This window comes from Vidua macroura, chromosome 27, assembly GCF_024509145.1.
Source record: "Vidua macroura isolate BioBank_ID:100142 chromosome 27, ASM2450914v1, whole genome shotgun sequence".
Taxonomy (NCBI): Eukaryota; Metazoa; Chordata; class Aves; order Passeriformes; family Viduidae; genus Vidua; species Vidua macroura.
Genome location: NC_071597.1, coordinates 5,138,886 through 5,160,288, shown reverse-complemented (window position 1 = coordinate 5,160,288; position 21,403 = coordinate 5,138,886). Strand labels below are relative to the sequence as shown.

The 21,403-nt window shown below is 53.0% G+C and overlaps 1 protein-coding gene across 1 annotated transcript; it reads left to right on the top strand.

The window, feature by feature from the left end:
- The first annotated feature begins 3,037 nt into the window (after nt 1-3,037).
- On the top strand, nt 3,038-21,284 carry PSMD11 (proteasome 26S subunit, non-ATPase 11). Its single transcript, XM_054000241.1, has 14 exons — nt 3,038-3,218; nt 4,974-5,075; nt 10,101-10,225; nt 12,356-12,427; nt 12,734-12,791; nt 14,608-14,802; nt 15,301-15,445; nt 15,680-15,740; nt 17,244-17,306; nt 17,886-18,011; nt 18,537-18,572; nt 19,804-19,855; nt 20,760-20,902; nt 21,019-21,284. The coding sequence occupies exons 1-13, from the start codon at nt 3,056-3,058 to the stop codon at nt 20,900-20,902; spliced, it is 1,341 nt and encodes a 446-aa protein (XP_053856216.1). The 5' UTR covers nt 3,038-3,055; the 3' UTR covers nt 21,019-21,284.
- The last annotated feature ends 119 nt before the right edge of the window (nt 21,285-21,403 follow it).

Genomic DNA, 21,403 nt, shown 5'->3' with positions numbered 1-21,403 from the left:
AAAGGGAAAGAAATCACCCCCCAGCATGGCAAAGGACCTGCTTGCCTTTGTCTGCCTCCTCTGGGAAGGGAGCGATGTGTGGGTGGATGGATGGATGATGGATGATGGATGGATGGATGGATGGATGGATGGATGGATGGATGGACAGACAGACAGACTGGGTCTCTGCCTGCAGCACACTCTGCCACCACACTCCTCCTGTGCCCACTGGGTTTCAGGGGTGAATGTGGGGTTCAAAACCTGTTTAATGTTCTGTTTTGGAGTGGGTTCATTAAATCCAGTGTAAATTAAGTTCAGTGCCGGGATGGGCAGACTCTCCAAAATGCCAGGATTTGACTGGTGCACACAGGCTCCTGCTCATGGACCCCACGGTTCACCTACAGGTCCCTGGCTTTTCCTTCATCAAAATCCCTGCTCTATTACCTGCCTGAACCCTCCTTTTGGGGCTTTTAGGTGTCATCCCTCCATTTTTGAGAGTTTTCTTACGTGGTATTTGGAGGAGCACAGGGCTGGGTCCATCCCGGTGCTGCAGGATCTGGCTGCCATCCGTGTGATGAGCTGGGGGTGGGTGGGTCAGGTCTCAGTGCCAGGGATCCCAATGGCTGCTCTCCTGGCTTTTCCCACTGCAGGGAGGCAGAGGAGGAGGTTGACCATCCCCCTCAGCCCCCCAGTTCCACAGAGACACCCCTGACCCATTAAACACCATCTGCTGGGCACTAAAACATGGCTGCTGAAGGGGGCATCGGTCACTGCCTCAGAGCCACCTCCCCGTGCCTGTCCCCAGGGCTGGCACCTGCTGGGGCATCCCACAGTGACATTGGGATCCCACAGTGATCTGTCCTGGGGGATCCCACAGTGACTTTGGGATCCTACAGTGACTTTGGGATCCCACTGTGACATTGGGATCCCACAGTGATCTGTCCTGGGGGATCCCACAGTGACTTTGGGATCCTACAGTGACTTTGGGATCCCACTGTGACATTGGGATCCCACAGTGATCCATCCTGGGGGATCCCACAGTGACTTTGGGATCCCACTGTGACATTGGGATCCATCCTGGGGGATCCCACAGTGACTTTGGGATCCTACAGTGACATGACTTCCCAGGAGGAGCCGGGGCAAGGTTTTGGTTTTATTTCCCATTTAATATAAAACTGACTCTTTCAGGCATTAAATTGGCTTTTCCAGTGGCAGAAAGGGGCCGGTCTAAGGGCTACTTGTCCTGGCGTGCTGGGGACACAGCAGGACGGGCTTGGCCGTGGGTGGGTTTGGGGAGCTCAGTGCTGATTTGGGAGCTGTTTTCTGACCAGCAGAGGGTGCAGGGCCGGGCTTCCCCCCAGCCCAGCCCCTGCTGCCAGCAGCGCTCCTGGAGCAGGAAAAGGGGCCGGGAGGGGAGGGGTCAGCACCGGGGAACACAAGGGGAAGGACCTGTCCCACCAAGTGTGGCCCGTGGGGGTGGGTCGGGCATGGGAGGGGGACAGCGTCCTCCTTGTGGGGTCAGGGACAGGATCCTCCTCGGGGACACAGGGACAGTGTCGGAACCCAAGGTGCCCCCCAGACACTCTTGGATGTTCCGGGACCAGGTCAGAAGCATCTGAGACCCTGGCAGGCAGCTGGAAACCCCTGTGGTTTTGAATCTGATCCATGGAACAATTTACCATCCTTGCAGGAAGAACAAGAAATCACAAAACTTTAGATATTATAATAGAAGTAGTCACAAAGTGAAAGGTAGGATTTTTGAGTGCTGTACAGGGGGGCTTTAGGCCTTGTACAGAGGGGTCTGAGTTTTGTACATGAGGTCAGAAGTTCTAAGATGGAGAGATTTGGGCGTGCCCTGTCCTCCTTCTTTCTTCTTCCTATTCCCCATGTTCTTGGTGGTGTTGGCACTCACAGATTGGTTTAGAGTAGAAAGCCACTGTTCAATATAGGTGATAGGCATTGGGGAAAAACTATAAACATTTAACACATAATGTATGATATAAAAGATGGCACCAGCCCTTGGGCGGGAGAGACAGAGAGACAGAGACAGAGACAGAGACGAAGAGAGACGGAGAGACGCAGAGGGAGAAGGAGTCAGGGACAATGTCAGGGAGTGTGTGTGCCTTGAGATAACATACAATAAACTACCTTGAGACCGGACGACTGAAGACTACTGAGTCTTTCTTTGAAGGCCCGGGTTGGAGGAGAGACTTTACCACCTCCCGGGGTCACCCCAATCTGGGGGTGAGCCCCGTCAGGACAGGATCCTCCTCGGGGACACAGGGACAGACTCCCCCGCAGGTGCCATGGCCCCGCTGGGCTCTCCTCCCTTCCCGAGGCGGTCCGGAGCGCTGAGGGAGCCGTGGGGATGTGGATCCTCGGGGACCCCCCAGCAGGACGTGGCCCCCTCCAGCACCGGACCCACGGCTGGGGGATGTTCCGGGTGGGACCCCCCACGCCCGCTCCCAGCCACAGCGGCTTTCCCGGTGCCCCGGACCCCGCACAGGCCCCGCTCGGGGCCCCTGGACCCGCTGTCCCCCGCGGGCCCCCCGAGCGACACAGCGAGACCCCGGACACGCCCACTGACCACGCCCATCCATCAGTCACGCCCACAAATGACGACACGCTTTCCATAGACCACGCCCACGTCCCCGGCGTCTTCCCGCCTATTTAAAGGCCCCGCCCCTTCTCGGGACCACGCCCATTCCCATGGCCCTCGCGCCATTTCCCTGCCACGCCCCCTGGCCAAAGACACGTCCCCACCCCAGACCACGCCCCCGTCGCCTCGATGTGCCCGGTGCAGACCCCGCCCAAAGCCCCGCCCAAAGCCCCGCCCCTCCACCGGTCACCGCCCGTTCCCCTCTCTCCCTCCCCCGCCCCTTCCACGCCACGCCCCCGCACAGGCCACGCCCATCCACGCACCGAAACAGCTCATCGGGCCACGCCCCTACCCCGCGCCCCGCCCTCAACCGGGACCACGCCCCTTTCCGCGGCGCAGGCGTCGTTCAGCAGACCCCGCCCCCTCCGCAGTCCCCGCCCCGTCCACCGCCCGCGCGCCGGGACTGCCGTTCCCACCATGCCGCGCGCGCGGAAGGGGCGTGGCCGCGGCGCCGCTTCCGTGCTGGCGGCGAGGCGGAGGAGCGGCAAGATGGCGGCGGCGGCGGTGCTGGAGCTGCAGCGCGCGCAGTCCCTGCTCTCCACCGACCGCGAGGCCTCCATCGGCATCCTGCACTCCATCGGTGAGCGCCGGCCCGCCGCCCGCGCCGCCCGCGCCCCGCCGCCGCCCGCGTCACGCGGAGCCCCGCGCCGCCGCCGCTGCTGACTCACCGTGCGCGCCCGGCGGGAGCGCGGCCTGGGCCCGGCCCCGCGGCGCTGCACCGCGCCGGGACGGCACCGGCGGCGGCCCCCGCACGTGGGGGCACGGGCGGCAGGAGCTGTCGGTGCGGGGCGGAGCGGGGGCCGCGCTCCGGGAGCCCGGCGGCGGGGCCGGTGCCCGGTGCGTGTCCGCGGAGCCGCTCAGAGCGGCCCCGGAGCCGGGCCGGCCGCTCCTCCCCGTCCGGCTGGAATGAACCTGCCGGCCCGGGATCCCCGATCGGCGTGTGCGGAGCCGTGGCGATGCCGGTAGCGCGGGGTGTCGGGGCGGTTCGCGGCGGGCTTGGGGCGCGGTGTCACGGCCGGGTCCGGCCGGGCCCAGGCCGGGACCGCTCCGCCGGCGGCAGCGATGTTTCCTCCCGCAGCGCTGCCGTTCCGCACGGAGCCGGGGAGGTTTCCCGGTGCCGCGGCCGGGCTCTGCTCCTCGCCGGGGGAGTTCCCTCGGGTTCGCTTCTCCGTGTCCCAGCCCGGGCCCTTCGGGCTGCGCTGCCGGGGAGGGGGCGGTGGTTTGGAGGCCGTGTGGGCACCCCGGGTGGGCTGGGGCGTGCGGCCCTCGGAACTGGTGCGGAAAGCAGAAGTTTTTGGTTCTGGTGCTGTGCGCTGGGCTCCGCAGAGATGCTGTGCCCTGCTGTCACCCTGCTGTCACCCTGCTGTGTCGGGAGAAGTTCTCCGAGTGTCCCCGTTAGCCCCGGAGGTGCTGCCAGGGCTCTCAGAGCTGTTTGTCCCGCAGCGTTTTGCTCGTTGTTGAGCAGGAGGTGCCGCTCTCAGGGGTCGGGCTCAGTCAGGACTCACAGCCCCTGGTGTGGGTGGGGAGCATCAGGAGCGCCCAGACAATGTTGCTGTGATGCTTCTCTCCTTGAGATCAAAGCTCCCTCGCTTTTGGTAGGGAGTTGCAGGGGATGAGAGCCACAGTTGCAGTTCCCTAGAGCCGGGATTTTGGCTCTGTTTGTGTGGAAGCTGGAGCAGCTGCCTGTGCTGGGGGTGGTGGCAGGGAGGGAAGGGCATGTGTGGTGGATAACTCGCATGGAGCTGGTGCTGTGCACACTCGGGTTGTGCTGCTGGCTGTCGCTTGTCCCTTTATCTGCCTCAGAGCAGAGTCACTCCCTGGAGCAGAGGGCGGTGGCACTGGCAGCAGGTGAGACACCAGAGTGGGGAGAGGTGGTGTACCCACCTCACTTTGCTTGTGCTGCACTTTGTCCACGGTATCTCAGCTTAATACACAAAGCAGCAACATCAGCAATCCCAGAGTGGCGTGTCCAACCCCAGAAATGCTGTTAAATGTCTCTTATTTGGTTCTGTGGCTCCAGTGTACTCTGGTGTGTGGTGCTGGTTCTAAGTGATGCTTGCATAGCTGGACAAGCTGAGATTGTTCAAACCTGGAGCTGGAGTGAGCAGGAGCGGGGGGTCTGTGGGCTGATAAAGCCCCTGTGGAGCACAGACAAAGCACTGCAAACTTCCCTGTACTGGATTTAAACTTCCCAGACTTCTTGGGCCAGGCTGAACTCCCTGGTGCCTGTTGGAGCAGGTCCTGCTCTGGGCACCTCTCCAGAAGCTGAGCAGCAGGGATGGTTTTCCACCTGAAACACCACTAAAGGCAACTTACCTGCTCTTTTTCTTCCCAGTGAAACGTGATGTCCAGGAAAATGATGAGGAAGCAGTGCAAGTCAAAGAGCAGAGCATCCTGGAGCTGGGGTCACTGCTGGCCAAGACTGGGCAGGCAGAAGGTGAGCCTGAAATCAGGAATTGAGGTAACAGGCAGGAGATCCTGCAGCCAATGCATTTAGTCTCCCTACATAGCGGGATAGCTGGAAAGACAGCTTTTGGCAGGAAATGTTCTCTCAGAGACAGGGCAGAAACTAAAAATCAAATAAAGAACATAAATATTAATCTGGTGTTGCTTGGCCCAGTGTTCCAAACAATGCACGGTTCAGTCTGTGGCCCTTTGATGTGGGGCTGTTTCAGTATGGGTGACTAAACTTTTGCTCAGTTCTTCTGTTTGAGATGAGAGGTGTGTCCTGGTTGGTTTCAAACAGGAAAGTTTGTCCCATAAAATACTCTCTCACCAGCAGCTTCTCTCACAATCAATTGATTTATCTGCTGGCCATTACATCAGCAGCCCCTGTCCAGCTCTGCAGGGGACAGTCCCTCTATTGTGAGTGTGTGAGGGGACAGGGATGGAGTGGAGTTCTCTGTTCAGTGATGATTTTGAGTCTGTTCCTGTCTCCTGTTTCCTGGAGAGCTCAAGGCAGCAGTTGGTTGTTTTGCAGTCTAGGGCTGTGCCTTTCCCCTGGAGCATGTCTGTGTCCATGCCCAGAGTGTTCTGTGCTTGGGCTGCAGCCCTGGACAGTGGAAATGTTTACTTGCAAGTCTGGCACAGGGTGGGGAAAGCACCCAGCAGCAGGTTCAATCCCACTGGAAGGGACACCAGGCCTGACTTCAGAATAGCTCATGGAAAGTTCCTGACTGTTCAGCCACAGCTCCAGGTCACAGTTTGTCTCTGTTGTGAATGTCCCTTGGTGTCCCACTGGGCTTGGAAAGCTCCTGCTGGGCTGGGCCATGTCACTGCCCTCTGCTGGAATGAGCATTCCTGCCCTGATCCCACTGTGGATGGCACTTGGACAGGGCTGGGGCCAGTGGGTGACTGGTCCTGAGAGGTGCTGTTCTTGTCACCTCACTCAGGTGTCCACCTCTTATTCCTGCTGGGGCTGCTTTTAGGGTCCCTGGGGAAAAATAAACCCCTCCAGAACAGTGTTTTCCTGCTTCTGCAGGACAGAGGAAGCTGCTGTGCAAGTGCCCCTTTCCTGGCTGAAGTCAGGAGCTCAGTGTGGGTGTCTGTGCTGTGCCAGTGCCCTTTGCACCCTGGTGTTTGCTCACCAGAGATCACCAAACGTGCCTGGGCCCTGTAGCAGGGGAGATGTGTGTGTTTGGGTAAGAAAGGGGAAATCAGAGTCTCTTCAGGTCAGTGTGGATGTGCTGCTGCTGAGCAGAACTGAGGGCAGAGTTCTTGTGGCCTCCTCAGCTCTGCAGAGCTTGGGGCAGTGTTGAGTTTAAGCTGAAGTTTGGCACACGGATAACGAGCTCCAGGGTTTTCCCAGAGGGTGGTAATTGATAGATTTATTTTCTTTCAAGGTGAAGGCCGAGGAATTGAAAATAACACTGTTAACTCATCAAACTCAGGGCTGTGAGGGGGCAAACATAGAATGTATTTGTGGTCTATTAAAGGTACCAGTAACTGCAGAGTGAGTGTGTTCTGGAGGGAAGAAAATGGACTTAGTGCCATTCAGAAGCCAGTTGTGTGTGTGCATCTCAGAGGGAGATCAGCAGGACCTGGAGGTGTTTTCTGGAGTTGTGGAACTGGAAGAGGAAGAGCAGGGTACCCTGACTTAGGGTGGTGCTGGAGCTGTGGGAAGGGCTCTGTCCCCCTGTCAGCTTTCTGGGTAGGAGTGACAGGCCAGGGGCAGCAGCACCATCACCAGGTACAGCTGCTGCCAGAGCCCCTCGTGCTGGGCAGACACTGGGACTTCATCCTGTGGCTCTCACTGCACATGGTTTGGTTTTAGCCAGTGGAACTGCTTGGACAGGTTTGAGGGGTTCCAGTGCTCAAAGAGGTGGTGGCTGCACTGTCCCTGGAAGTGGATAAATTAAGTTTTGTTCTAAATCTGCACTTTGGATGTTTAGAAACCTTTCAGTGCCTTAACGGGCTCCAGGAGCTGGAGAGGGACTTGGGCAGGACCCAGGGAATGGCTCCCACTGCCAGAGGGCAGGGTTATGTGGGATATTGGGAAGGAATTGTTCCCTGGGAGGGTGGGCAGGCCCTGGCACTGGGTGCCCAGAGCAGCTGTGGCTGCCCCTGGATCCCTGGCAGTGCCCAAGGCCAGGTTGGACATTGGAACTTGCAGCAGCCTGGGACAGTGGAAAGTGTCCCTGCCATGGCAGAGGTGGCACTGGGTGGATTTAAGGTCCCTTCTAGCCCAAACCATCCCATGATTCTGTGACTACTGAACTGCAGCCTTTTTTTTACAAAAATAACAATAATACAAGTGACCCCCCGCTTCAATCCTTAATCTTTATCAAGCAGATAAACTTGTAGAGTGATAACTTTTCTTTGTGACAGTTCCAGATTTTTATAGCATTTCACAGAACTGGAGGGTTGGAATAACTGGGATTGGGAATTTGGATATGTGCAGTGTTAGCTGGTGGAAGCACTTCCCTGAGGATGAACTGCAGGCTTCATTTTCCAGAGCTGCTGCTCATCACTCCTGCAGAGCTGTCAATCCCACCCTTTTACTAGGCATTGCATTTTCTTTAGAAAAATAAAATCCTAAAAATAGTTGATGGTTACATTGGTAGGAGAGAGAAATTTCTGTGGGAACTTTGATCCTGCCTGGCTGAATGTGGAGTTTGCAGAATGCACAGCTGCATTCCAGCTGTTGACTTGGGATCTGCTTTCTGGGAACTTCTGGGGCAGCTCTGGAGCACATCAATGGGATGATAAACAGTGCAGTGTGTTCCAGTGGATTTTTCCTCCTTTGTTCTGCAGTTCCCGTGCAGAAGAGTTCAGTTGGGCACTGAACTGTCCTGAGGAACTGGGGGAGGCAGGGATGCACAGGAGGAGGGTTCCTGGTAGTGCTTGAGAGCTGATGGTTCTTGGAGAGCCTCAATAAGACAGATCCAGAGCCCACCATTCCCAGCTCCCACTGGATGCTGGAGAGGAGCTCTGTGCAGAGCTGATGTGTTGGATTGGCTGTGCTTGTTTGTTTGCTGTGTATGAGACCATTTGCCTTGGATTAAAATGATTGGGATTTGCATCCAGGACTTGTTCTGGAGATTAAATGAACCCCAGGACTGGATAGTGTGGGAAAAGTCATGGAACAGCAGGTTCCTTGTGGAGTGAAGACTGCCTGCAGGTTGCAATCTGAGATGTGGCAGTAGCTGCACCTTAAGTGTAGAAAAAGCTGCCTGTTTATGCTCTGGCAGAGAGAAAATCAAACTTTTCTGGAAACAGGTGTGGCAGTCAGAGCACCCTGTGGTGTTCTTGTACTGAGTCCAGGTGCTTTGCTGGGGTCAGGATCTCCTGCCCTGCAGTTTGGGAATTAAAGCTGAGGATCCCACTTGAGTTAAGTTCTGTTTGTTCTAAATCTGCACTTTGGGATGTTTAGAAGCCTTCCAGTGCCTTAATGGCCTCCAGGAGCTGGAGAGGGACTTGGGCAGGACCCAGGGAATGGCTCCCACTGCCAGAGGGCAGGGTTAGGTGGGATATTGGGAATTAGGAATTGTTCCCTGTGAGGGTGGGCAGGCCCTGGCACAGGGTGCCCAGAGCAGCTGTGGCTGCCCCTGGATCCCTGGCAGTGCCCAAGGCCAGGCTGGACACTGGGGCTTGGAGCAGCCTGGGACAGTGGAAAGTGTCCCTGCCATGGCAGGGGTGGCACTGGGTGGGCTTTGAGGTCCCTCCCAACTCAAACCATTTTGGGATTCTATGATCACTATGAGTGATTGGAAAAAGTGAGTTCTGCATATTAAGGGTGTGATAAATTAGGTGTATCAGGCTTGATTAAACTTAGAGTAAATAGGTTAAAAAAATCAAAAATATGAAGAATCATTTTTAGATATTAATAAGATGTTGTTATAACAATTAGCATTAGCATTCTTTAGCATTACTGCTAAATGAAATACAGAGGAACCCTTGTTTACATTTGTTTTTATTGGAATCCTTCCAAACTGAAATTCTCCTGATACTCCTCCATATACTAATTGAAATAAAATTAGACTAACCTCTTATTTTAGTTTTGATTCAGTACCAGTTTGGTGTAGAAGATTTCTGAATTAGTCATTACCAGCTTTGTTTTGATTTTGCTTTTCTGTGGAATCTTGTAAACACAGTAGTGTGAGATCCACCTGATATTTGGGTGAGACTTGGAAATCTGGGGCAGAGAGCTGTGATTTCAGTGTGCAGACCTGGTGCTGATGAGTCAGCACTGAACCCTGCCCCTGCAGGATCATCTTCCCAAACTGGGAGAAGCCCTGTCCAGGACCTCCCCAAAACCACGTGGTGTTTGTTGTAGGAGACTTCTCACTTGTGCTCTGCAGTTCCACCACGTCCAGCATTCCTTAATGGCTCCGAGTGCTGGAGCTGCTGGGCTGTGACTGCCACATTCCTCGGCTCCCTGGCTATGGCACTTCAGTGTTTCTCCATAAAAAAAAGACATTTCCTTTTTCCACCTCTTATAAAGACAGGTTTTATAGCTGTGAATTGATGAGGAGACTTAGAAGCAGAAATGTAGTTAAGAGAGATCAGATAAAGGTGGAGTTGGAGTGTTAAGGAATATGATTTTCAACAGTGGTGGAGCACAAGGTGGATCCAACATCCTGGGCTTGGCTAGGTGGGACAGATTTAAGCATGAAACTGTGAGTTAATGAAAACACACTAAATTATAAACTCCATCCCTCATTTTATAGAAAAATCTCAAAGCATTTAGCAGATCTTTACATTTTAGTGGTGAGGCAGTTACAGCTGGGGAGCTGCAGTGGCAGGCAGTGCTGGGCTGAGGCTGGAGCCCCCAGTCCCTGTGCAGTCCCCTGTTTGCTCCAGGCTGCCCTGCAGGTCGCTCTGTTCTGTGGATGATGCTGAAAAACCACCTGGGAAATGTTTGGTGTGACAAATCCTGCTGGTGCATGCGACGTGTGGCTGCTCCAGCTGGGTGCAGCTCTTGGCTGGGGGGGTTGCATCTCATGTTCTGGGGTTTTTGCAGAGCTGGGAGGACTCCTGAAGTACGTCCGGCCCTTCCTGAACTCCATCAGCAAGGCCAAGGCCGCGCGCCTGGTCCGCTCCCTGCTTGACCTCTTCCTGGACATGGAGGCAGCCACGGGACAGGAGGTGAGGCTGCAGCCCCAGCACCAGGCTGTTCCTCAAAAGCCTGCAACACCATTATCTGACCTAGTTTGCTTCTCACTGAAGAATTATTCATGTCAGGAAGTGGAGTTTTAATGCATTTGGATGTATTTTATAAATAAAACATCAGATAATTGAATTTATAACCATCTTTTTCTGCAAGCCTCTCCCTGCTGCAGTTTAGGAGTGATTCCCACCATGGGCATTTGTCTTAGATTCATGTTGCTTCCTCAAGTTGTGCCAGGGGAGGTTTAGATTGGATATTAGGGAAAATTCCTTTACTGAATGGGTTGTCCAGCCCTGGCACAGCTGCCCAGGGCAGTGGTGGAGTCTCTGCCCCTGGGAGGATTTAAAAGGGCACTTGGGACATGGGTCAGTGGTAGCCTTGGCTGTGCTGGGGTAATGGTTTGACTCAGTGATCTCAGAGGGCTTTTCCAACCTCAGTGATTGTAGGTGCAGCCTTGGGAGTATTTTGTAGTGATCAGTGTTGGGAATGTGTTCCCAGGGACCTTGGAGCAGGAATGGTGGAGCTGGTGTGGGATGGCACAGAACTGGAGGAGCCACTGCTCAGGGGCTGTCCAGGAGCTGGTCAGGATTGCAGGTGGACACCCCTGTGATGGGTGTTTCACTGCACAGAGACACAAAAGCTACTCCTGAAGCGGGAGTGGAAAGGGCTTGGCAGCTACCAGGTGTCAACTGCTTCAGTGGATGAGCTCCCCCAGCAGAAAACCTGAGACAGTCTAAGATAGTGCCCAGTTAGGATTCACTCCATTCTCATCAGCTCCATAGGATACAGTTGTCTCAATTTTTCTTTTTTTCCCCCAGTTGTTGGTTTTTTGGGAGCGGGATAAGGACAGGAACACCTCGGGAGAGCTTCCAGGCTGTGCTGCCCTGCAGAGGGCTGTGCTGGCACAGGAGGGGTCTGAGCAGCAGGTTAGGGACAAAACCCACATGAAACCTGCACTCCAGGAGTGCCAGATTGCAGGCTGGAGAGGTTCTGCCCTGCTGAGGGGCAGGTGACATTCTCATTAGCCAAATTAGCACAAAATTAGCTAAACTAGAGCTGTCATCCTCTCTGCAGGTAACCCAGCCAATGTCCCTTGTTTGCTGCTCAGTCCTTGTGGCTTGTGGGTGAGGAATGGTGACAGAATGTGTTCCCCCTCTTTCTTTAGCAGAGAAGGTCAGGGGAAATGGGGTAGGATGTTCAGGTGAGAAGGGAGAACTCCCAAAAGTGTCAGGAGAAAAGGAGCAGCTACAGGCTTTTCTCAGGGTAATTTGGTGTGAAGGACAATATTCAAATGCAGTTGCAGAGGAGGTACAGGATGGAGTAATGGTGATGGAAATAATAAAAAGTCAGTCAAAGTAGTCATTTTAGAGCATATTCTGAAGCCAACCCCAAAACCTTAAGGAAAGATGACATCAACTTGTGAGGTCCTTGATGCAGCAATCTCAAATCCTTTCAGAAATGTTCTGAGGATTGTCTGCTTCCTCAGGGTAGCTCACATCCAGAATGCTCCCAGGAGCCCAGTAAAGCAGTGAGATTGGAGATTTCTCCAGCTCCTAATGCTCCAGCTATCACCCTGTAATAAATTGAGACTTCATAATGACTTTTCATAAAATGTTCACGTTTAATAAGCAGTGAGGAGGAGCTGACAAGGCCTGCAGTGTTGAGCTGCAATCCAGAGGTTTTGGGAAGAGGTATTCCTGAGCCTGGCACCACAGGATGACTTACTGTGTATTATGGGCCAGATAAGATACAATAATATCTGAGATGGAGCAGTTCTGCTTCATCCATCAAGGGAGCCTCAGCCTGAAAAAGATGGGAAGATTCTGAGTTTCTTTGCTGTGCTTTGAAATGATGGATGAGGCCCCCAGAGCAGAGCCGAGCATCTCTGCTGCTTTATACAGATTACATGATCTATCTAGGCCCTAAAACACATGAAATTTATTTTTCTTTATTGAAAATGCACCATGACTGTGGGTTTAAACTCTAGGAAAGCATTACTGCCTACCCCAGACGCATCCATTTGACACCTCTGGTGTTGTTGGGAGGCATTTGGGGTGGGCACTGACAAAGAAAATGTCTAGAATTGACTCTTTTCTGCTTCCTTTAAGGTTGACCTGTGTTTAGAGTGTATTGAATGGGCCAAATCAGAGAAGAGGACTTTCCTACGCCAGGCTCTGGAGGTAAGTCCCAATCCCAAACATGGGGAGCAGCATCATCCCCTTGTCACATTTAATACCTGTAAAAGTAGAGCACTTGTGTGCTGTTCAGATCTTCCTCTGTGTCAGGGGAGGGCATTAATTCCACTGAAATTCTCCTTTAAAATGCAGGTTTTTATTCCTTGTGCAGTAGGCCTTGCACAACTGGACCACACAATGTGACAAATACAGATTAATGTAGTGAAGTTTGTGCAGAGAAGAATACAAAGCTTCATTTTACAAAACAAATCTGTTTGGTTTCCTCACAGCAGTTCCTTTTCTGTTCTCCAGGCGAGGCTGGTCTCTCTCTACTTCGACACCAAGAGGTACCAAGAAGCTCTGCAGCTAGGTGAGGCTCCCACTAGGTGGTGGTAAATCTTTGCTTTTAATTTACTCCTGGCAAGGAAAGCCATCACCTGTGTCATTTTCCTTGAGAAGTTTTGCAGGATTTGGGTCTTAATTTCTCAGTGCTTGTGCAGTTCTGGCACCTTTTGCTGTAGCTGGGTGATAACAGCTCTTAGAGGTGTCTTTGTTCTTGCTGTTTCACCATCCTTACCCATCTCACCTGGGCCAAAGGCCAGTTTGGGTGAGGCTTGGAGCAACCTGGGAGGTGTCCCTGCCTGTTTGAGAGTGGAATGAGATGAGCTTTAAGGCCCCTTCCAACCCAACCCAGCCCACTCTGGGATTCTGTGATTTGTTCATTGCAGATAATTTTGGGAGCTGTATCCAGCTGAAGGGTTTGGCTCCTGCTGGAACCTGCTGGAGTACTCTGCTGTGGCCACAGAGGCTGAAGGGAGAAAAGAGCTTTATTCCAGTTTGCTCAAACACAGCCCCAGGAAAACCAGGAAATGGCAAAACCTCTGTGGGTGTCATTAGCCAAGGTCTTAGGGTGGCTTTAAGAATTTGCCCCTACACCACGCAAGGGAAGGTAATGAACCAATGAACTCCTGCTCTGCCCCAAAGCAGAGTAAAGCAGGACCTCCTACAGCTTCCCTGGTGCTTTTTAAATGCTCATTTTGCAAATGACTGAAGTGCTTAGTGAGTGAGGCTTAAGCTGTGATTGTGATTTAAGGTTCAAGTGAGGTTTAAGCTGTCAGTGAGGTTTAAGCTGTCTGAGGGGTGTTTGCACAGCCTGCTCTGCCAGGGCTGAGGGGCAGCTGCATGGACACAGCCCGAACTGCTCACCTGGGACCCAGAATTTCTTAACCTGTGTGGTGGCACGAGCCTGTCTCATGTCCAGAATCCCGTGGGTGACATGTATCTCATCAGAATGCTGAGTTCATGAAATTCAGGATGGAATTACAACTCATTTGCATTGGGATAGGTAATGAACTCAGGTTTAAACTGATCAGAGGCTATACTCCAAAGCTGTGCTTAATTAATTTAATCCCTTAGCTGGTGGTGGGACAGCCTGGGGAGTTGGGAAGGTCTGTACCTGTAGGGCAGGCTCTGATGCTCTGTCAGGGTGTCAGTGTTGTGCACAGCATTCCTGGGTGGCTGTGGCCATGGCTGTGGGGAGTAGGTGCAAGCAGAGTCTCTCAGGGATGTTTCCAGGAAGAATGCATTTGTTTCTGCCCAGTTCTGCAGTTTCAGCTCTGGTTATCAGCTCCTGAGTACAGCAAGGGTTTTATCTCTGCTCACCCTAAGTTACCTCTTCAGTGGGGGAAAGAAGGAGACAAGTTTCCTCTAGGACTGGCTCATTCTGTCCTCACAAGGCCATGATATGGGAGCTTGTCCTGGCATTTCTTAGGATGTCCCTTCCTTTTTCCTAAATCTGACCTGCAGATGTCCTGTGTAAAGTCATTCCTTCCTCATCCCACGTTCTCAGGAGTTTCTTGAGAATGCTCCATGATGCCAAGGGGGCAGTCGTGCAGGAGAGGGAAATCACCTGGCCATGGATGCCAGAGTGACCACCCCAACTGCCCAGCCCCTCCCAGGCACTGTGCTGCCCACACCCCACCTGGCACTGTCCCCCCGTTATTCCCTCTCCCTTGCTTTTTCTTGGAAGGACAGTTTGTGTGAGCCTCACGTGCCTCCCTGAAAGCCCTGGCTGCTGGGGGAGGACGGGTGGCCCCAGGAGAGGCTTTGTGTGATCTTTTGTGCGTGGTTTGTTTGGGTGCTGATGATGCAGAGCAGGTCACAGTCCTGTCCTTGCCCTCTGCCAGGCTCCCAGCTGCTTCGGGAGTTGAAGAAGATGGATGACAAGGCACTGCTGGTGGAAGTGCAGCTCCTAGAGAGCAAGACTTACCATGCCCTGAGCAATCTGCCAAAAGCAAGAGCAGCCTTAACCTCGGCCCGTACCACGGCCAATGCCATCTACTGTCCCCCCAAGCTGCAGGCAGCGCTGGACATGCAGTCAGGTGAGGCCTCCAGGACCAGGACAGCGCCCAGGACTCGTCCTGACACATCAGTTGTCTGATATTTGTGTTTTCTGAGGGAATCATGGGAAGTGGTGCTTGGTGGGGCCTCAGGATATCACCAGTTCTGCCTCAGGTGGCATCAGCTGCAGTGGCATTGTTCCTGACACTGGTGTTTCCAGCCCAGTTTTGAAAGCTGCCCGTGGTGGAGGGTCCGTAAGCTCCCCAGGTACTGCAGTTCCAGCCTCACACTGCGCTCCTGGCCCATTACATTTTGTTCCTGACCCAGTTTGCAGGCACTTACCTGAAGTGCCCTAAGCTTGTCTGTCTAAAAACATCCTTGTAAGAGAGGGTGTGGATTTTCTTCTGATAGACATGAGGCAAGGGGGGCACAGGAGAAAGGTTTCTCTTCACTGAAGTCATAGATAAAGCATTGGACAGCCAAATTGTTCTGTGCTCTCTCAGTCATGCTCAGAATTAATCTGTTTGTGCCTCTCCCAGGTATTATCCATGCAGCAGAAGAGAAGGACTGGAAAACAGCCTATTCATATTTTTATGAGGCATTTGAGGGCAATGATTCAATTGACAACCCCAAAGCCATCACTGCTCTGAAATACATGCTGCTGTGCAAAATCATGCTCAACAGGTAGGTGCCAGATGGTTCTGGGAAGAACTCTTCCAGTGTTTCCAGGGGAAGGGCTTTTTGTTTGTGGGACTCTGAACTAATGGGCTCGAGCAATGTCTTTATCACCTGATCAATGCTCCTGATTTGGTGATATTTGGGTTGTAGTCCTTTGCTATCAGTTGGGGATTTTTATGGTGCTCTGGGGTTTAAGCTGACCATGTTCCTCTGTAAATGCTCTGCTCCTTCCCTCTGCAGCCCAGAAGATGTGCAAGTATTAGTGAGTGGGAAGCTTGCTCTGCGGTATGCAGGAAGACAGGTACAGAAACTTAACCCTTTCTGTCTTCCTCTTACCCTTCTCAATGCTGGCTTATTCTTGTTGTCAAACACTTTGCTCTTTTCATACCAAAATACCCATCACTCCTGAGTGTCCTGAATGAGATCCAGAACTGATTAAATTACCATGAATTACCATTGCCAGAAGTCAGTTGCCTTCAAAGGGTTTTACAGTGATCTTCACAACCAGAGAATTTGGGCTGCTTGCTTCATTTTCCCTGTTTTTCTCCTTCCTGCTTTTCTTCATCAGCTACAAATTGCCTGATGCCATCAGGTCCTTGTGTCTCTACTCTCACAAGCTGTTGCAGTGTTTAAATCTGAGTTACTTCATTGTAGCCAGTCCTGAGAATCCATTCCTGGCTGCAAGGTGGGAGCCAGGCAGTCAGGGAGGTGTGAAATCCCCTGCTTATTCTGACATGGGAACCTGCCATGCTGGGAAGGCCACCCTCAAATGAAACTCAGGGGTTCTTGTAGAAGGTGCAGGGCCACCCTCCAGGCGTGCCAGGGGCTGGGCCAGGCTGGGATCCTGCTGCCCTCAGGGGCTGTGCTCAGCCTGGGCTTTGCTGTGACGCAGGAACTGCTGCTCCCCTGCCCACAGGGGATTGGGAATTAGCAGAGCTCAGTGAGCAAAGTGCGTGGAAGGGTCTGACGTGGGGATATCCCTCCTGGATCAGGAAGGCCAGCCCCATCCTGCCTCATCCCTTTGCCCTGAGTGGCAGCTGGAGGCTCCTCCCCAGACAGGGGATCCTGGCTGTGCCCACACTGTGCTTTGAGCCAGCCCTGACCAGCAATTCCTGCTGGGGGAGCAGGGAGAGAGCAGCCCTGGGGGCAATCCTGGAATATCCTGAGCTGGAAAGAACCACAAGGATCGAGTCCAGCTCCTGGCTCTGCTCGGGGCAGTCCCAAAAGAGGGGCAGCAGAAGCCTGGGCCTTGTGCACCAGAGGTACCAGGCTGTCCTTGTCCTGTCTCCCTCCTCAGGCTCTGTTCTGCTCCCTGGTGGGATTACCACTGTGGGGTGTAGATGGGCTGGTTTGGGAATGAGCCTTTTGCTTCATTTCAGCAGTTACAGGGTGTAGAGAAGACTCATCCCTGATGCTGTCCATGGTGGGGTGTCCATAGGAGCTGCTGCCCTGCCCCTGTCATTCAGCAGAGAAGTAGCTGTGCTGGAGGGCCCAGAATGGCCACGTTCATTAAGCAAGTGCCAAAATGTGCACTTTCCTTAAAAACGGCATCAGACTCACTCCCAGCCTGCAGCTGGTGCTGTCAGACCCCGGTGCTTTGTCCCTCTGGAGATGTTTCAGGTCATGTCCTGCAGCTGCCTGGCTTCTTCTCCCCTCAGCAGCTGCTCTCCCTCTGCCTGTGGCAGTGACAAGGAACATTCCTGGTTTGCTGTTTAAGCACGTTCCCAGGGTACTGCACAGTTGGCATATTCACCCTGAGAGGAGCATCCAGAAAAAAATAACCTCTGGTTCTCTTTCCCCACAGACAGAAGCACTAAAATGCGTGGCACAGGCTAGCAAGAACCGGTCGCTGGCAGATTTTGAAAAGGTGAGTCAGGGACACAGAAGATGGAGCCTGGCTGGGCAAAAACCAGTCAGAAATGCCAGGTTTGGAAACTTGTAGAAGCTGTTACATCCCACAGCAGGAAACCATGGAAACATTGATAAAAGGCAACAGTGCATCAAGAAATACCCCCCAACAATCAGCCAGTTGCGTTTTCAGTGCGTGGGGGGTAAACTTGCTTGAACCCAGTTTTTTTCCTTTTTACCTTTTTTTTTTCTTTTTTGGAGAGCCAAATCAGAAGCAGTTTTCCTTTAGATGCTGTTCCCTGGGATGTGTATCTTCCTGAAAATTTTCCAGGTTTCAGCAGGAATGCTGTAGAGCTCAGGGAGAGGATTCCCATGTCAGGGTCCAATCCTGTCATGCTCTGGGGCTTGCTGAGCTCCCACAGGGTGAAGATAAAAGATGCTGGAGAGGCTGCTGGGCTGTCGTGACCTGCTGGCTTTTAGCTAAGTTAGGGATTGGATTAACCATGGTACTGGGCTGGGCTGGGAGGGGATCTCATCCTCAGAGGATCTTGAGGAGCTGTTGCTACCAGAATTATTTCCTCTTGCCACGTCCCCACAGGCTCTGACAGACTACAAGGTGGAGCTCAGGGACGACCCCATCATCAACACTCACCTGGCCAAGCTCTATGATAATTTATTGGAACAGAACCTGATCAGAGTCATCGAACCCTTCTCCAGAGTACAGGTAAATGTTTCCAGCAGCACCTGGACGGGCTGGTGCCTCTGTCCCTGCTGCTGGGGGTGAGGGGATTGTGCCCATATGGAACACTGCTTACTCTGAGCTGTTCAGCACTTTCAGAGCTCAGGGTTCATCATGTTAAACTATAAGGAGGAGGCTGAGGGGACCTTTGGAAAGCCACATTCCAGAGTCATTGCTCTTTCCACCTGTTTCTCTCATGCATCCTGCAAGGTGACTGGCTTTTAACCCTGAAGGTGACAGCATTTGGCATTGAAGGCCTCAGTGCCATAGTCTTGGAGAAGAGGTATTTCACCTTTCAGAGTGAAATGGCTTTAGGGGTCCAGTCCCTCTTAGTTAAAATCAGACATGAAACCTGAAGGACCTGAAGCTGCAGAGTGGAGAAAGCCACTGGAAATATTTAGGCCAGAGCATTTCCAGGCCCTTGAGCAGTTCCAATGAAGAGCCCCAAACCTCTGTGTTGCGTGTCCAAAGTGCAGCTAAAGATTAACTAAATGTTGGTCTTTCTTATAGATTGAACACATATCCAACCTCATCAAGCTCTCAAAGGTAAGAACCTCACCAGAAATCAGTGCCATGTCTTCAGAGGGCAGAGGAGTTGGACTTAAATTGCATTTCTCACTGGGAACTGAAATGAAGGGTGACAGATGAGATCCATAGCATTTCCAGGCAAATCTCACCCTTGGGAACTAAACTCTGACACAGGCAGCTCCTGGGAGGCATCGAGGCTTCCTGTGCCCCAGACTTTGCAGTGCTGTCCCCTTCCCCCATGGGTTTTATTCCCTGTCTTGGCTTTTTATTTGAGGCATATTTTCCTCTGCTATGTCGTGAGCAGCTCAGTCTTCCCCTGTGCCCTGTGTTTAATCCCCTGAGTGTTCCCAGGGGAACCTTACTGAGACCCTTAAGATCCAGGATCCAGCTAATCACCCTGCAGTGGCATTAGGGATGTGTCTGTCACACTGACTATGCAGTAACTGCTTTACAGATAATCCCAGACAGATTCAGTTTTAGGACAATCCACTGTAATCCCAGGCAGTTGTGCCCCAGTGCTGTTGTCTTGTACTGGCATTAAGGCCAGAGGTTGGGAAGTGAGCTGAGCTTAGCCTTTGTGGTTACAGAATCACTGAATCATTCAGGTTGGAAAAGGCCTCTGAGATCATTGAGTCCAGATATTCCCCCAGCACTGCCAAAACCACTCTTGTCCTCAAGTGCCACATCCACAAATCTGGTGATTTCACCTCTGCCCTGGGCTGGACAAGGCTTTCCATGAAGAAATTTTCCCTAATATCCAACCTAAACCTCCCCTGGCACACAGTCTGTTCCCAGACTAGCTTGTGGTGTTTAACACATCCTTTATATTCAGACTAAGAGCTGCTCTGTGCCCCCTCTGCCCAGAGAGGAGCCGCCTCCTGTGGGCCTTCCAGCTGCTGGGCAGGAGCTCAGCTGGGTCCTGCATGGATTAAATAGAACTTGGCCAACTCTTGTCTAAATCCTTTCTGAACTGAGTTAGAAAGTTCCAGAACCCCCACAGATAAAGCCTGTGTGAAGTGACAGATACAGTGTCACCTGTGGGACAAGGGACATCCTGCTGCTCCCTCATTAATAGCTGCTCCCTAATTTTCTGAGGCATCTCCAGCAGGTGGTGGTGTCCAAGCTGCTCACGGAGGAGCAGCTGCTGCTGAGCAGTGCTCATGTCCCACCAGGCTGTCAAGTGTGCAGCAGTAAAATTTATGTGTTTTTATGTGTTCTGGGAGACTTAATTTTTCTGCTTCAATTTCAGGCTGAGGTAGAAAGGAAATTGTCACAGATGATCTTGGACAAGAAGTTTCATGGTGAGTCTCTGCATCCCTCAGCTCTGACTGCCCCGTGTTTGCACGAGCAGTGGCTGGACTCCCCTTCCTCCTCTGAACCTGGGGGTCCTGCTCAGGCAGCAGGTGTGCAGGTGACAGGAGTGACAGTCAGGAGTGACAGGAATGCTGTTCCTGCTGCTCCATTGGAGGGGACAGTCAGGAGTGGCAGTCAGGAAGGCTCTTCCTGCTTTTCCCTCTGCCTTCCTTAACCCGAGGGTTAATTTCAGAAATGCTGTTGGGTCCCTCTTGCTGTGACAGCATCCAGGGACAGTGTGGGACCCCCATCTGGGCTGTCTGGCCAGGCTGGGCTCTCCCTCTTGGAGCTGCCCAGGGGTGTGGTCACCTTTCCCAGCTGTTTGTGTCCGGAGTGTTCTGTGGGGCACCCCATGGCCCAGTGGGGTGTTGTGGCTTGGCTGGGCCCACAGCAGGCTGCTGCCCCAATAACCCCTCAAGGAACCAGCTGTGCTCTTGGTTCTGTTGTCCCTGGATGTCCCCAGCTGAGCCAGGGGAATGCCTGGGAGCAGCACGTTGGGCACAGAGCGCTGTGGGGGGACAGCCCCTGGCACCTGGGCTGCAGGTGCAGGATAAACCAGCTGTGCTGAGCCATCCTGCTGAGCACAGGGCCTGAGGAGGCAGGGAGGTGGTAGGCAATGGGCAGGAAAGCTCGTCTCCTGGATGGCTTCTCAGGCTCTTCTCTGGGATGTATTTTTTTCTGGGAAAGCTAAACCAGTCCTGACCAAAATCAGCCAGTCCAGCCCAACATGTGAACCCTTCCCAAACCCTGCACAGCTGATTGGGTGTTCTTGGGGTAGATCTCTAAATTCCTGCTTTCTGGAAGCTGTGATCCATCGAGCATCCCAGTGCTAACAGCAGCTTGTGCCCACAGGAATCCTTGACCAGGGCGAGGGCGTCCTGATCATCTTCGACGAACCCCCCGTAGACAAAACTTATGAGGCTGCCCTCGAGACGATTCAGAACATGAGCAAAGTAGTGGATTCGCTCTACAACAAAGCCAAGAAGTTGACATAGGTGAGTGGGGCCTCCCTGGGGCCCGCAGAGCTCCGGAGTCGCCGCCGGGCCCCGCCGGGTCCCTGAGCCTCGTTCCCTCTCCTGTCGAGTGATGTGGCTCTGTTTTCTCTTTGCAGAGTTGAATTTGCTAGCTGTCATTTGGAGAGTGTGTGTGACAGGAGAGTGAAACCTTTGGGAAAATGTTAGGAGACTTTTTTTTTTCTTCTTTGTTCTACTTTTCGCTCGGAAAGTTTTTAAACTTCCTCATCCGGTGCATCTTGTATTCCAGACGATGCGTGTTCCAGTTTCCATGTAATCTTTACTGGCCGAACTTTGTATCTGGGGGGGGAATATTGTTTAAACAAAGAGGGTATTCTAAATAAAAGGAAAAAGGCTTACACTACCTAAACATGTGCTTTCCACTTCCTGAGGGACGGCAGAGTTCAGCAGGGACAGCGTTTTGTTACCAGTAGGTGCCCAAAACCAGTTTGTTTCATCTCCTCCGCCCTGAAATCGGAGACG

Coding starts and splice junctions, on each gene's coding strand:
- PSMD11 (XM_054000241.1), top strand. CDS start 3,056: ATGCCGCGCGCGCGGAAGGGGCGTGGCCGCGGCGCCGCTTCCGTGCTG. Junction 5,076..10,100: donor CAAGACTGGGCAGGCAGAAG/GTGAGCCTGAAA, acceptor GGGTTTTTGCAG/AGCTGGGAGGACTCCTGAAG. Junction 10,226..12,355: donor AGGCAGCCACGGGACAGGAG/GTGAGGCTGCAG, acceptor GCTTCCTTTAAG/GTTGACCTGTGTTTAGAGTG.